The 15,777-nt window shown below is 39.7% G+C and overlaps 1 protein-coding gene across 1 annotated transcript in view; it reads left to right on the top strand.

The window, feature by feature from the left end:
* Positions 1-15,777, top strand: part of IFT43 (intraflagellar transport 43) — a 135,126-nt gene that overhangs the window by 23,459 nt on the left and 95,890 nt on the right. Inside the window, exon 3 of the mRNA XM_072623308.1 lies at positions 13,709-13,773. Coding sequence (XP_072479409.1) covers positions 13,709-13,773 — 65 coding nt within the window. The remainder of the gene's footprint in view (positions 1-13,708; positions 13,774-15,777) is intronic.

Below are 15,777 nucleotides of genomic sequence, written 5' to 3' on the forward strand. Positions count from 1 at the left end.
TGTGATAGCATAGAAAGAGAATGAAACTTGCCCTGTGATACATTAGAAAGAACATGGAACTTAGTGGAGTCATTAGAATTGATTTTGAGTCCCATTTACTCCCTGTGTAACCTTGAGCTAAACACTTAACCTCTCTGGGCCTCATTTTCCTCATTTGTAAAATGAGGGAGTTGGTCTAGACTGTCTGAGGTCCTCTCTAGTTTTAGATCTGTGCTTCTCTGAAGATATTGGACTTGATGATTTACAGAGTTCTTTCCAGCTCCAGGATTCTGAGACTAAGACAGTGATTTAGGGTAAAAAAAAAAAAATCATACAATTTTTAAAGACTTACTAGCATCTATTCTTAAAACTTGTGATAATGTGAAAGTGAGAGAAAGAAAAAAAGGTTGAATGAAAGGAAACATGTTTTCTATTAAGACATATGGGTGTGATTTTTCTTTTATCATTAAGCATCCCTGACAAAGCTCATTCAGTGGGTCTATCTTAAGTCCCTTATTGTGATCAGTATCATGATTACCCAATAACCATCAACAAAAAATTCACTGAAACAAAATGACACCAGACATTAGTATAAGCTTCGGATTATTTACAATGCCTTAGCTTTAACAAGTATTTTGTTTGCTTCCTTGTTCCCTTCTGATCTTGCTTTTTTTCTTCTGATATTTATTTTCCTAATTTATCCATTTATCCATGTATTGTTATTTTGGAGGTCGTAGCCAGAGGTAGGGAACCTGTGGCCTTAAGGCCACATGTGGCCCTCTAGGTCCTCAGGTGAGGCCCTTTGATTGAATCCAAACTTCACAGAACAAATCCCCTTAATAAAAGGATTTCTTCTGTAAAACTTGGACTCAGTAAAAAGGCTGCATCCAAGGACCTCGAAGGCCACATGTGGCCTTAAGGCTGCAGGTTCCCTAATGTGGTCGTCATTGTACGTTGGTTGTTCTCAATCTTTCTTATTTCTACATCAATCATGATGTATTTAAAACCACTAACAACATGCTTAAAGAATGTTTTATGTTTTGACACCCATATTCTAGCATTTTAGATTTGGAACAGGTATTGTCCTATCTGAAACATCTCATTTTATATCTAAAACAGCCTTATAAGACAAGTAGAACAGATGCTACTATCTCCATTTTCAGATGAGGAAACAGAAATACAGGGAGATTATTGACATGAGAGCTGTTTTAACTGTGCTCTATATAACACATGTAGGATGGAAGTTGTAGGGAAATAGCTTTCCCTTTGACATAAAAAACATCAGAACAGTTAAACCTATCTCCAAATGGATTGGGACGCCTTGTGAACATTTGCTTGAAGTTTTCAAATGCAAATAGAAGTTCATGTCTCAGGAATGATACTGTTAGTTTAGTACGGTATTATCTTTTTTAGGTGATCTCTCAGGTCTCTTTAAAGTCTAAGATGCCATGTCCTATCCAAGGTCACAATTCAATTTATCTAGAGAGAAGTGGACTTGGCTGACTGACCAATCCCAAGGAGTATTTGATTAATGGATCCATGTCAACCTGGAGGGAAGCCATGTGGGGCCCAGGGTTCCATCATTCCCTCTGTTCTTTTATATGTTTTTGTCAGTGATTTGATAAAGACATAGGTGGCATGTTTGTCAAATCCTCAGATAAAGTGAAGCTGGTAAGGATAGCCAATCAATCAGCAAGCATTTTATTAAATACCTATTATGTGCCAGAGGGCCAGCTAGGTTGAACAGTGGATAGAGTGCTGGGCCTGAAGTCAGGAGGACTCATATACACATACACACATTCTGACATTCTAATGAGAGAGACAAGAAGTACGCACACATACACACATTAAATCCATTATACACAAATATATAAAATATACAAAAGATACACAAATTGTGTGTACATAGTATGTATATGTAGATGTGTGTGTGTGTATATATGTGTATACACTCCTTCTGTATATATAAAACCTCTGCAGTTGTGAGACACACATGTCCATGGGGTGCGCTACTCTATTAAATGGATAAATAAACTGCTATGTACCTGTCTATAATCAGTACTGCTCTATTTATGCAGTGGCTAGCAAGGACCCTGAAAATTCTCACAACATTGTCAAGTTTACAGCAGTGGCCATTGCTTAACACTTACAATATCTTCCCATAGTGTTCCTACCCCACAGAGTGAAGAATGGATTATATAGTAGTAGCAGACTTGGGGCAGCAGCATTTGACCTGAGGATCCACAATGGACCTGAGGTAGGAATATAAAAATAGTCAGCTAGTGACTGGAACCTGGCATGCTGTCCCTGAACAGATCTGTTATTTAGTGTTACAATTCTGTTTCTCACTGGTGGCCATTAGTTTTCTGCTTTTGCACGTTGTGATCTGTGAAGCACTGGGTTTCTGAAAGCACTGGAGTTTCCCCATATTTTACTGCCTGTCTCTTACAACTTAAAGCTTGCTCCTCTTTGGATTTGGTTGAGGTAGCAAGTCTAGACTATGCATCATAGCCTAGGTGGCAGGAGATGATTCTTCTTAAGAGTACTAGGAAACTCATATTGACTGTACCCTATGCATTTGTGGCCACATAAGAGCTAGAGACATGTTGACAACCTGGAAAGAGTTCAAAGAACCACAACAAGGATCAAAGGCCCAGAGGGTTTGATTTGTGATGAAAGATTAAATGGATGTTTATTTTGGCTGAATAGAAATGAATGTGGAGAAATATGATATTTGTCTATAAGTAAGTATCTATAAGGTGTAGAATCCAGGAAGCAAGAGCACTTATTCAAGATGGCCCTGAAGGGTACCAGTGGGATAATGAAACAATAGGAAAATTCAGGCTTAATTTTAGGAAATATTTTCAAAATTAAGATGGAATTTTGGATTAATATCTCTAAGAGAAAATACTGGCAGCACTGTCTCATGAGTCATTGGTCCAGGCATCTGGGTTATTCTTTTGATTTGGAGGAAGCATGATCATAACTGCATTGTTGCCATTGGTACACTTTGCACTATGCACCTTTCCCAGTGAGTAATTGAGGCATGATTCCTTTATCCAGTTGGCCCAGCCTTTCTTAGAGTTTAGATCTTCAAGGAAGCTGTGTAGTTTAGAACTCAATGATGAGATGGGCCCACGATCCTACAAACAGAAGTGTTCTGATGCTAGTAACTTTGCCCTGCTATTTTCTTCAAGGATTCTGGTCTCCTCCTCTGAAGTCTGGTCTCATTACTTTTACTTGTTTTCTGTACTTAACCCTGCATTTAGCCCTGAATTTATCACCTATTTTGAATGCCACAAAATTGAGAACACTCTACAAAGGTATTTATAGGTAAGAAACTAGCTTTTTTTTTTTCTATTAAGCCCCTACGATGTTCTAGGCACTCTACTAAGTACAAAAATTATTTCCTTTGATCCTCACAACAACCCTGAGAGATAAGTACTATTCTTATCCCCATTTTACAGTTGAAGAAACTGAGGCAGACAGAAGTCACTTGCCCAGGGTCATATAACTAATAATGAGTTAAGATTTAAACTCATGTCTTCTTGACTCCAAGTCTAGTAGTGCTCTATCTACTGAACCATCCAGCTGCCTTCTAGGTACACAGCTTACTCATTAAATCCATTGTGACTCAGTTTAACACCATACTTAGGCTTTTTACACTTTTCTCTCAGCCTTCCTATGCTTTTCATAGTCTAGGTAAACATCCCTCTCTTCCAAGTTTCTCAGTTGCTGAGCAAGCAAAAGTTAGGACTAAGTCTATACTTCTGTGTTACTGAGGTTTTAGCACTTAGCCTAGAAAATAGTACATCCTCCCAGTGAAGAAGGAATGTCCTTTCTGTTTTGGGGATTCCAGCCCAGGATTCATCCCCAAGAAACTTCTTATGTCTGAGAATAATCTCCAGGTCTGTGACTTAAAGAGATCTTCCTGACCTAGTCTCTCTGATTCCTAAATAAATGAATTTAACTTCGACCTAGTGGAAAAATTCCTTTTAGTGGTTACACCCTGCTCTTAAACCTCTTCTGGCTCCCTCCTCTCTAGTCAAGTAGCGTACAGTAGCTCCTCCACCCTTAATCAAATCATCATGGTTCCTTATTTTCATTTTCTTCCTAGGGCCTTCCTCCCCCATGTCCCCTCCCAATTCCTGCTCCTAGCAGCATGTCACCAGCTTAAGATCATGTCAAGACAATATACCTTTATTCATACTGCCCTTTCTTAGGTTTGTTCCTTGGTCTTAAAATATTTCTAATTCAGACAATCATTGAATTTGAAAGGTAGATGTGAATTTAGAGATGGAGTCCATCCCTTCTGGCAGGTGACCTACCCAAGGTCACACAGCAGATTGACAGCCTGGAGTCAAAGCCTCTTATCTCATAGTCTGGTTCTTTCCTTCACTGCACACAGTCCTAATGATGTTCTTTGCTTAATAGTGTTAGCCTCCAAATCTATATTTACTTATATATAAAACCATCTTTTGGTTCTCAGGAAGTCAGGATAAATTATATTGAGAGGATTACTTTTCTTTACCAGCACTTGCTTCATTAGCTTCTACTTTTAGCAGGGATCTATCAAGCAGATATTTTGGTCAAAGAATTGTTTTCTGACTCAAGAGTGTGTAGTAAGACCCACCTATTCAGAGAGGAATGTGGCAGACCTCTAGAAGGATTAACAAAGCCAATCCTCAGTCTCTTCTTGATTTGAGATGTGTAAGTCTGATGTTGTATCTCTGTACCCGTATAAAGAGGGAGGCAGCTTCTTAGAATAACAAATGTAAAATGAGCCAGTTTCTGAGTCAGACAGTGACCACAAACAACTCTCATCCTGGCATTCGAGTCCTTTCTTTTGTTCATCAGGATCCCTGGGATCTGGGTTTCTTCCCTGAAGTCCAAAATTGACCATTTCCATATGTCCACTTTGGCTAAAAGTGCCTGATTTTATGTAGAGTTCAGTAACAAGCTGAGACAGTACATCACTTTCCATTAACCAAAACTCCATGAAGAATAAACAAAAAAAACCCCAAGTTCCTAATACATATTCTCTCTATTTATGGGATGAAGTAAGTTTTAAGGGGGAAGATTTTGAATTAGGGCCTGAACTTATTATGACTCAAAGTTGAAAAGTGGTTGCCAGGGTCGTCCTCAACCTTTCCTTATCCCTTGCATCCCATATCTAGTCAGTTGCCAGTTTTCTCACATTCCTCTTCTTTCTTCACTCATGCAGTTGAGGCTCTAATGACTTCCCACCCTGACTGGAATAGCCTTCTTACAGGTCTCCCCACCTCCCTTCTCTTCCCCTTTCTAATCTAGCCTCCATACCAGTTGTGTCAAACTCAAATAGAGGGTCTTGGGGTGGGGATGGGTAGTGGTGGGGCTAGCAGGATTAATTCATATGTAAGGGTCCCTGCTGGTTGCATAATGTCTTAGTTTTAAAATGTCATGTTGTCTGTGTTTTATTATAATTGTAATTTTTGTTCATTCAGTCATTTCAGTCCAACTCTTTGTGTCCCCATTTGGGGGTTTCTTGGCAAAGATCCTGGAGTGCTTGTGATTTCTTTCTCCAACTTATTTTACAGATGAGAAAACTGAGTCAAACAGGGTAAAGTGACTTGCCCAGGGTCACACAGCTAGTAAGTGTCTGAGGTGGGTATTCCTAGGCTTTAGGCCCTCCACTCTATCCACTGGGCCACCTAGCTGCTCTGCACGCGCACACACACACACACACATACATGTATATGTAATTGTATGTATTTTGTTAAATATATGAATATATTATATTACATTATGTGTGTATATATGTACTATATATTAAATGTCTATGTAATTTTATATATTTTGTTAAATATTTTCCAATTTTATTTTAATTTGGTTTGGCCAGCACTCAGGAGTGTTGCTGGTTGAATGCCATGTACTAAAGCAATTAAAACTTAAAACAATTAAAATCAGTCAATCGGTAAACATTTACTAAGCATCTGTCATGTGCCAAGCACTGTTCTAAGCACTGAAAAAAACCCAACAGACAACCCATAAACTCACCTACTCCAAAACCTTCAGGTCTTGCTGTTGCCTGTAGGACCCAACACCAGCTCCTCAGCCTGGCTTTCCTTACCAGTTTCACAGTCTGGCTCATATCTACCACTCTTCTTCATGTACCCTTCATTGTGCCAAACTGGAATAGTCTTTGTTTCCCAGGTTCATCCTTCCTCCTATAGTTTTGGTTCCTTTGCACAGGCTTCCCCAACATTCTCTCCAGAATACAGATCTTGACTTGGGTCTCCTAAGCTTAACTCAGATGCAGCTTCCTAAGAAACTTTTCCTGATTCCCCCCAAGTAGTTAGCGTTCTTTTCTTTTTCAAATTACCTTGTTTTTGTGTATGTACAGTGACCTATCTTTAGACTATAAGCTCTCTGAGAGCAGGGAATTTTCATGCATCAATCAGCAAACATTTAGGAAGCCATTAGGATGCTTCAGGCACTGTGCTGAGTTCTGGGGATACATATAAAAAGCAAAAACAGTCCCTGTCCTCAGGAAAGGTACGTTCTAATGGGAATTGTTTGTTTGGTTGTTGTTTTTAACACACCCAGAGGCTGGCACAGTGCCTGGCAATCTAGTAAGTGTTTGCTTAGCAAAAGCTTGGTAAATTGAATAAATATTTTTCTTGTATGATATCTGAATATATTTCTTCTTAGGCTTTCATATTCCTAGAATGATAAATGAATAAGGCATTCATTAAGTTCTTACTGTATGCAAAGTAGTGGCAACTCGATGCCACGTGGGATAGAACATGGAGCTTGGAGTCAGAAAAATCTGAGTTCAAATGTGGCCTCAGAAATTTACTTGTTATGTAACCCCTGGGCAAGTCGCTTAATCCTGTTTGCCTCAGTTTCCCCATTTGTAAGATGAATTGAAGAAGAAATCTGCAAATCATTTCAGTACCTTTGCCAAGAAAACCCCAAATGGGATCATGAAGAGTCAGACATGACTGAAGACCAAACAACAACAACAGTAAATGTGCAAAGCCCTGTACTGAATCCTGGGGACACAAAGCAGAAGCAGCTCTTGTCCTCAAGAAGCTTACATGGGGATTGGTCCCATTGGTACCACAGGTACCAGGGTGGGGCACCTGTGGCCTTCAGGATTCAGTCAAAAGGACACACACACACACACACACACACACACATACACACACGTACACGTACTCACCCAGAGGCTAGCACAGGGCCTGGTGTATAAGTAGATGCTTGCTTAGCAAAAGTTTGTTGAATTGAATTTAAGAAATATTTTCCTTCTGCAATATCTGAACACGTTTCTTATGGGCTTTCATTCTCCTGGAATGAATAAGTGAATAAAAGATTTTTTAAGCATTTTCTGTGTGCAAAGCACTGTGCTAAGTACTGAGGATACAAGTAGAAAAACAAGACAGGCCCTGTTTTCAGGGAACTTACATTCCAGGGAGGCAGGAGTGGAATGGGAAGGAAGGTGAGTAGAGAAGACAGTCAGATGGAAAAATCCCATAGTCCTTAGAGTGCAGGGACAAAGCAGATGACTGTGCCTCTTCTTTAATGTCATTATTGAATGTCACCATTCTCAGGGATCTTGGGGTCAGGGTTGTAGGCTGCCCCTAGGGTCTGAGATTGTGGTTAGGATGGTGGTGGTGGCGACTCCCCTGGCACACATGAGAGACCACCTGTCTTTGCCTCAGGGAGCCCTGCAGCTTCAGCGATATTGGCTTGCCTGCCCTGTGTATGCATGGCTGTTGGTGAGGATGGTTGGCCCCTGTTGCATAGGAGATGCTTTCCTGGATGATGCTTATGAGGGCTGGGCTGGAAGAAGCTACAATGTTTGGGGGGTTATTGCCACTCCCAGGGTTTGTGTGTTTCTCTGATTGTTGGTAAAAATTTGGTCAGCAGTTGTTGCTGATGGGGATGAAGAAGGCAGGGCCCCCCCTCCACAATGATTTCTTTCTTTTTTTTTGAGGGGTTAAAAATCACTTTAATCAAGCATATGTATCATTCGGTTAGTTCAGGGGAAAAAGTCAGCACCCTGAACTTCAGAGGAAATACAGAGAAATCAAAGATCAACAGACATGGCTTCCTCTGTCTGACCATAATTAATACATATATCACAATTCAGTAGATAGGTCCTGCTGTCTGACCATAGTTAGCAGAGAGGGAAGCACCAACATCTGGGTTTTCAAAGCCAGAGGGCTGCTTCGTGGCTTCCCAGACTCTCATCTGGCACACAAGCCTTGCAAAAACTAAGGCCCCTTCACAATGATTTCTTCCCCCAAGGATGGCTATGGGGGCTGACAGAAGCAGGCCCATTGGTTTGGGAGATCTTGGATTTCAGTGTCCTAGGTTGTCCCTATCAGGAATCTTCCCTTCCTGGAAGGAGTGATGAAGGGATTGTATTTCCCTTTAGTGGCTAATGTTCAGCAGTGTGTAGCATCTTCCCCAAAGCGCCACTGGGCTTGGTCACCAGGCGTGGTGTGGGTCTTGCTTGATTAAACATCTGTGTTGGGAATTGGATCAAAGTGCTTATATGAACCAGGTCTTAGTGGCCATAGGAATACCAGCGGTGCAAGTGGAAACTCATTCATTGGCTGGTAGACATCATGGGGTTTTTCTAGGACTTCTGATGTGTGCGAGAAGTTTCCAAACTCAAAAGACTCCTTTTTTGGCACCACAACATCTTTTCGGTTTTGGCATTTCAAGAATCTGGGGAAACCATACATAAAGATCACAAAAACCCCTGTCCCCTGAAGAACTCTGAGTGACGTGGTAATTCCAGATAGTTGAATCCTGGCCCATTCGGGTGAGACCATATAAAGATTCCCTTTCCTGAATTTCCTTCTCTCTGCCTCTCACACGATCGTGTTTGAAGAGGCCTGGTATTTTGGAACTGTAGCCTCCAGTCCTGTGTTTCCATCTCTTTACTCCCAATCATTCCTGCTCCTTGTTTATTTTTGGAGAATGAATATTTTTGCTTCTCATACGGAGCTATGCGGGGTCTTGCCCCCTCCTTCCATCAGGCAGCAGCCACTGGCAGGCGATGTTCATTTCCCACACTCATGGTTATGACTCTGGCTTTCAAGAAGGAACACGAGGGATGCACTGCCTGAGGGCTGCCATCACCCCCTTCCTATTTCTGTCTGTTTCAGTGATGTACCTCTTAAGAATCCTTTTTTAATGAGCCTGGGGAATGTTACCTGGGGAATTGCTTGCCAAATTTGGAAGTTGTTTTCCCATTTTGTTTCTTGGGATTATTACCCTGTATTTCAGAAGCAGGTTGATTTATTTTGTATTAATTATTTTTACTCATACATTTTGTCCTATCTGTAAGACTCAAATCCCTCACAAATCAATTAGCAAGTATTTATTAAGCACTTATTACTATGTGCAAGGTACTGCTGGGGATACAGATAGCAGAAAGGAAATAATCTCTATTAATAGAGTGAAATTACATTCTAATTGGGGAGATAGTAAGAACATATAAAATACACATGCCCTATAAACATCAAGTTAATAAGTACAAATAGATATGAAGTAGTTAAATACCAGGTAGTTTGGTAGGGAGACAGTAGCCCTTAAGCTTTATGTAAGAAAATGGTGCTTTGGCTTTGTCTGGGCATCTTTTAGGTCTGGCTTCCTCCGTGAAGCTTTTCCTAACTTTTTCACTCTCACTGGGATCTTATCTCAGTCTTGAATGCTTAGAGGCATTTTTCATCCTTTAAATGCCTAGAATCAGCTCCTGGATCCTGAAGTTGTTCATTGTTCAGTTCTTTTCAGTTGTGTCCCTTTTGGGGGTTTCTTAGCAGAGATACTGGAAGGGTATTCCATTTCCTTTTCCAGCTCATTTTACAGATGAGGAAACTGAGGCAGACAGGGTTAAGTGACTCACCCAGGGTCACACAGCTAGTGTGAGATCAGATTTGAACCTCAGTTCTGAAGACTTGAGTTCAGATGTGATTCGTGAATACTTATTAGCTGTGTGATCCTAAGCACGTCACTTAACCTCCATCTGCTTCAGTTTTGTCCATTGTAAAATGGAGGTAATAATAGTACCTGCCTCCCAGGGTTGCTATGAGGATCAAATGAGATAATATTTTTAAAATTTTATTTTTATTTCTAGTTCTAAATTTTCTGCTCCCAACCCCTTTCCCATTGAGAAGGCTAGAAATATGATATACAGTATATACATGAAGTTATATAAAATATATTAGCCATGTTCCAAGGAAGAAAATCAAGAAAAATAAAGAAAGAAGAAAAACAATGTTTGCTTTGAGTCCATCAGCTTTCCACAAATGAGATAATATTTATAAAATGTTTAGCACGGTACTGGGCACATAGTAGGTATTTGATAAATGCTTGTTTCCTTCCCACCTGTTTAATGATCTGTACCACATAGTATCCCATGTAGTCCAGGAGTGAGGAACCTGCAGCTTCACAGTCACATGTGGCCCTCTAGGTCCTCAAGTTCAACCCTTTGACTGAATCCAAACTTCACAGAAAAATCTCCTTAATAAAAGGATTTGTTCTGAAAACTTGGACTCAAAAGACTGCACCCAAGGACCTAAAAATTCACGTGTAGCCTGGAAGCTACAGATTCCCCACCCCTGGTTTAGACAGTGATAGAATCTCAAAGACGGAAGGGACCTCAGAGTCTTTTCCTAATCATCCAGAATAAGAATGGTCCTATCAGCATCCCTGGCAATTGGTCTTCTAGCCTTTGCTCAAAGACCTTCAATGAGAGGGAACCACTGCTGTGAGCCTCACTTGGCTCATCCATAAAATGACAGGGACAGACTGGGCAATTTCTAAGATTCTTTCCAGTATGAAAGTCTATGAAATGCCTTTCAAGGCAACTCATTCCACTGTTGGATAGTTTCAGTTGTTAAGGAATTTTTCCTTATATCAAGCTTAAATTTATCTTTGTAATTTCTGACCATTGTTCCTAGTTCTGGTTTTTGTTCATATGCTGCCTTGTTTTATTTGCTGATTATTTCATATGTGCAGATCTTGTTTTCCCATCTAAATTGTAAACTCCTTGATGTTAGGTTCCATTTCTTTTTCCTTCCCAGTACTGTATTGAGTTCAGTGTAGGTGTTCTCTAGGGTAAATATGATCAATGCTGATTGATTCTCCTCATTGGCTAGGAGCAGTGGATGGACTTAGATTCATATAATTTTATAAATTTTGTAGTTGGTAGGATACCCAGAAGTCATTGAGTCTAAATCCTAAGATTTTGGAATTTTTTTTTTAATGCTAAGCCTCTTTTTCAACTGTTAACCATTTTCCCTCATCCTCTTTGTCATGCTTTCACTCTCATTCATTTGACAAGTATTAAACTTTCTTTTGTGTTTGTAAGAGACAAAAGACAGCTTGGCTTCAGTTTATAGAATTCTTTGAATTGTCACAAGATTTTTAAAAGAAATGTCATTTTATAGATGCAGGTACCTGAGGGCCAGAGAAATTAAGTGTTTTGCCCAAAGTCACACAAGTGGCAGAGTTGAGATTTGAACCCAGGTCTCCTGATTCCCCCATCTTGTGTTCTTTCCAGTGCACCAGGCTAGAATTGAAGTAGTTTACAGCTTCTTATTTGAAAGTTGACAGAATTGTCCATTGCATCCTATGCAGAAAGATTCGGTGTGGCATTTTAGGATGTTCTTGATGTGGCTTATGAGTTTTCATCTCCAGAAAAGGAGAATAATGTCCTTGTTGGCCTCCTTTATAGTGTACTGATGTGGCTTCCATTTATATATGACTTTATATGCATGACATGCCTGGATCTTCACAATACCCATATAGTATCATTTCCATTATACAGATAAGGAGGATGAGGCTCAGAGGACTTTTCCTAGATTAGGCAGGTAAAAAGTGATAGAGACAGGACTTAAATTTAAATCCTGGTTAAACACTCTTTCCACATTGCCTTATAAATGGGAAAGTATAAAAGATGTTTTGTCACCTTGAAAAATGATTCACAGAAAAAAAGTTATAGAGTAGGTTAAAAAGTTAAAACTATGTTTTGGGGAAAATATTTGCGTCAACCATCTCATAAAAAACAACAACAAAAACCCAAACCTAATGTCCCATAATCTATAGGGAATCAATACAAGCATATGAGTAAAAAAAGCGTTCCCCCAAAGTTCAGCAGTCAAATCAAAGGACATAAGCAATGTCCAAGAGAATAAATCCAGAATAAAAATAACTGTGCAGAAAAATGCTCCTCATCACGAATAAGAAGAGAAATCCAAATTGCAATAACTCTGAGGTATCACCTCTAATCTGTAAGATGATGAAAGAAGGAAATAGTATGTAAAGGACAGAAGGACGTCAGATACAGGGAATTGTTGCTGCAGCCTTGAGTTAGAACTGCCAGTGTGGAAACCATTTTGGAGTTATGGACCTCCCCCCCTGAAAAGGCCACTAATTTTTTGTGTCTTCAGCCCATTGGTTCCATTGCTGGGCTTTTAACCCAAAGAGGTTAATGACAAAAAGGGACCACATATTCCAGAATATTCATAGTAACATTTGGCTATTAATTGGGCAGGATAATTAAACAAATTGTGGCATTTGAATATAATAAAGTATTGTGAACATAATCAGTCAATAACACTTATTAACTACCTGCTGTGTGCCAGACACTGAGCATACGGCTGGGAACGTAAAAAGAGGCAGGAGATACTGTCTGCTCTCAAGGAGTTTACAGTCTAATAAATGACAAATGTGAGGAATTCAGAGAAACATGGGAAGACTGATAGGAACTAATGCACAAAACAGGACCAGGAGAAAAATATACTGAATAGTTACAGTAATGTAAATGAAGACCATGGAAGTTGGGTCGAATACAAAAGGTGTCCAGATTTGGTCCCAGGGGGCTGCTATGAAAGTACATTTCCTTTCTGTTGAGGAATAGTAAAACATAAATGGAGATGTCACCTAGTCTTTTCAGCCTCAATCAGATGGGTTTGCTTAACTTGTTTAAGTTTTTATTGTTTGGAGAAAGGGAAAGCTGGGGGTGATTGGGAAGTGATTCTAGATTTAAAGCTTTTACTTTATCAATAAAGCATTTTTTTAAGTTAGAGAGTAAGTTTTGAGTAATTCATAGGAAATTTCAGTGAGCCTAATGTTTTAATGCATTAGTGTTACTGACATTTCCAAAACTCAATGAAAGCAGTGATGAATATTTAAATTTTTTAGAAAACAAAATTAATGTTTCTACTGTAAATTTACTTTTACTGTTTTTACTATTTAATTTACTATTATTTTTTTATGAATTTATTCTTGATGTTTTACCAGTTCAACCTTGGTTATAAAACCAAAAAAGATGAGGCTGCTTTTCTGTCTCTATGTTGATATTTTACTGCTTTTTTCCCCCCATTCGGTTAGGTCATAGTCACTGAATATTTTTAGCTCTTATGTTCTAAAGTCTTCAGATTAGGTTTCCCATCCGCTCTATTGTAACTTATTATTTTCTGCCTAAATTATCAGTACAGGTTTTAGTGAGCCAGGTATAGTTCATGAAAGCATTTCTCTGTAAACTTTGAACAGAAACAGAGTTTGAAGGAGGTTGAGAATCTTGACACTCCAGTATTAGTATTAGTTAAATTCTCCATCCTGAAGGCATGGTTTTGATTCCATCAACCACATGCAAACAAATTATTGTTAGAGTCAAGTTTACATATACATATGTTGTTTTGGCTTCTTCTTTTCTTCCTCTTTACAGGGTCCCCCACCAAAGCCAGCCCGACGACAAGGAGGATGGGCAGATGATTCTGTGAAAGTCTCAAAGTAAGTACATGGAGTTTTCATAGTGAGAATGGCTCTTTTCTTGTCTTGGCAAATTTGCTCTGCCAGAAGTAAATCCTGAAAGCACAATAGAAAGGATGGATAATAGTGGCCAATGAATTATGCAGTTGGGACGCCCCCCTGCACAAATTATTCAGTGAGAAAAGAAAGTTTTTATGTTCCTGGATGACCAGGAAGCCCAGGCCAATCAGGTGCCAGGGGAAGCTTTGTCCTGGACCTACTCCACATTGGTTGATGGTGATGGTTGTGGAGGGTGGGGGATGACATGTTGGGGCAGGGAAGGAAGCTGTATCAGGAAAGCTGAGGCCAGTCAGACCTCTAGGGGCTAATTTGTCTTCTTTAAGGATTCAGGAGTGGGGGATCTGTGGCCTCGAGGCCACATGTGGCCCTCTAGGTCCTCAAATGTGGCCCTAATTTAGTCAGAGGGCCACACTTGAGGACCTAGAGGGTCACATGTAGCCTCAAGGCTACAGGTTCCCCACTTCTGTTTTAGGTAAAGCCTCCCAATGTTGTAGATGAAAGGATAAAAGTTTGTCAGGGAAACACTATCATATGTGTTGCTCAGCTGATATCTTATATTTAAGATAAATACCTGCTATAAGCTTCAGATGGAGTATAATAGTAATAAATAGCTAGCATTTATATGGTGCTTTAAGGTTTGCAAAGCACTTTGTAAATATTTCATTTTATCCTTATAACAACCTTGGAAGGTGGCTGCTATAATTATCCCCATTTTATAGTTGGGTAAACTGAGACAAGCAAAGGTGTCATACACCTCTGAGTCATACACCTAGTTTGAGGCCAGATTTGAACTCAGGGAGATAGTGGTGTCAGGAAAATTTCAAATCCAGCTCTCTGTCTCCTGTACTCCCTTGTTGCTCTATATCAATTGGCAAATTATTGCAAATGGGGAAATTTTGAATGCTGTGGATAAGTTCACATACCTTGGTAGTAACCTTTCCAAGGATGTCTACATAGGTGATGAGGTTGATGCACTTATTGCCAGAGATAACTCAGCATTTGGGAAGCTCCCAAAAAAAGTGTGTGAGAGAAGAGGTATTAGGCTGATGACCTTACTGAAGTTCTACAGAGCCATGAGCTCTTTGTTGAATGCCTGTGAAACATGGACGGTCTACCAGCGCCATGTCAGGAAACTGCATCGCTTCCATTTGAATTGTCTTAGGAAGATTCTGATGATTATCTGGCAGTATAAGGTACTGGACACTGAGGTCCTTTCTCAAACTAAACTGCCAAACATTCAAACTCTCCCACAGAAAGTACAATTCCAATGAGCTGGCCACATTGTTCAAATGTCAAACATATGTTTGCCTAAAAATATGTCTATTTTATGAGGAACCCATAGAAGTCAAGTACTTATGTGCAGATCAGATGATGCAATACAAAGACACTCTCATGGTCTCTCTGAAGAACTTTGGAGTCAGTTATAGGACATGGTCTGGCCCATATGCCCAGCATAGTGTGCCTTCATTAAAGAAGGTTCTGTGTTCTGTGAGCAAAGTGGAATCACAGTATCTTAAAGGAACATGAGCTGCACCAATTTAGAGACATCTCCATCCCAAATGTTCAAATGGACTATTTGTGCCCAACCTGTGGTGGAACCTTCCAAGCTTGTGTTGGTCTGATTGGTCACAGTCAAACACACTGCACCTTGACCCCAACATCATGATGAACATTGCTTCTCTTCAAGTGTTAAGGATGAATGAACAAAAATCTACTTATAGGTCAAAGTGTTTTCACACTCCCTTTCCTATGGTAATGGTGATGCCTTCCTATTGCTATGCTTCTCCAGCATGACTGCTGGGACCATTTCAAACATGATATCCAGTCATTGATCATATAGCATAGTGACTAGGGAGGATAGATAGCTATAAATACACACACGCATATATGCATATATTTACATAAGATTGCAAAAGGATATGTGTGTAGATATATATTTATACATATATATGGATGTGTATATAT

This window comes from Notamacropus eugenii, chromosome 7 (assembly GCF_028372415.1).
Source record: "Notamacropus eugenii isolate mMacEug1 chromosome 7, mMacEug1.pri_v2, whole genome shotgun sequence".
NCBI lineage: Eukaryota > Metazoa > Chordata > Mammalia > Diprotodontia > Macropodidae > Notamacropus > Notamacropus eugenii.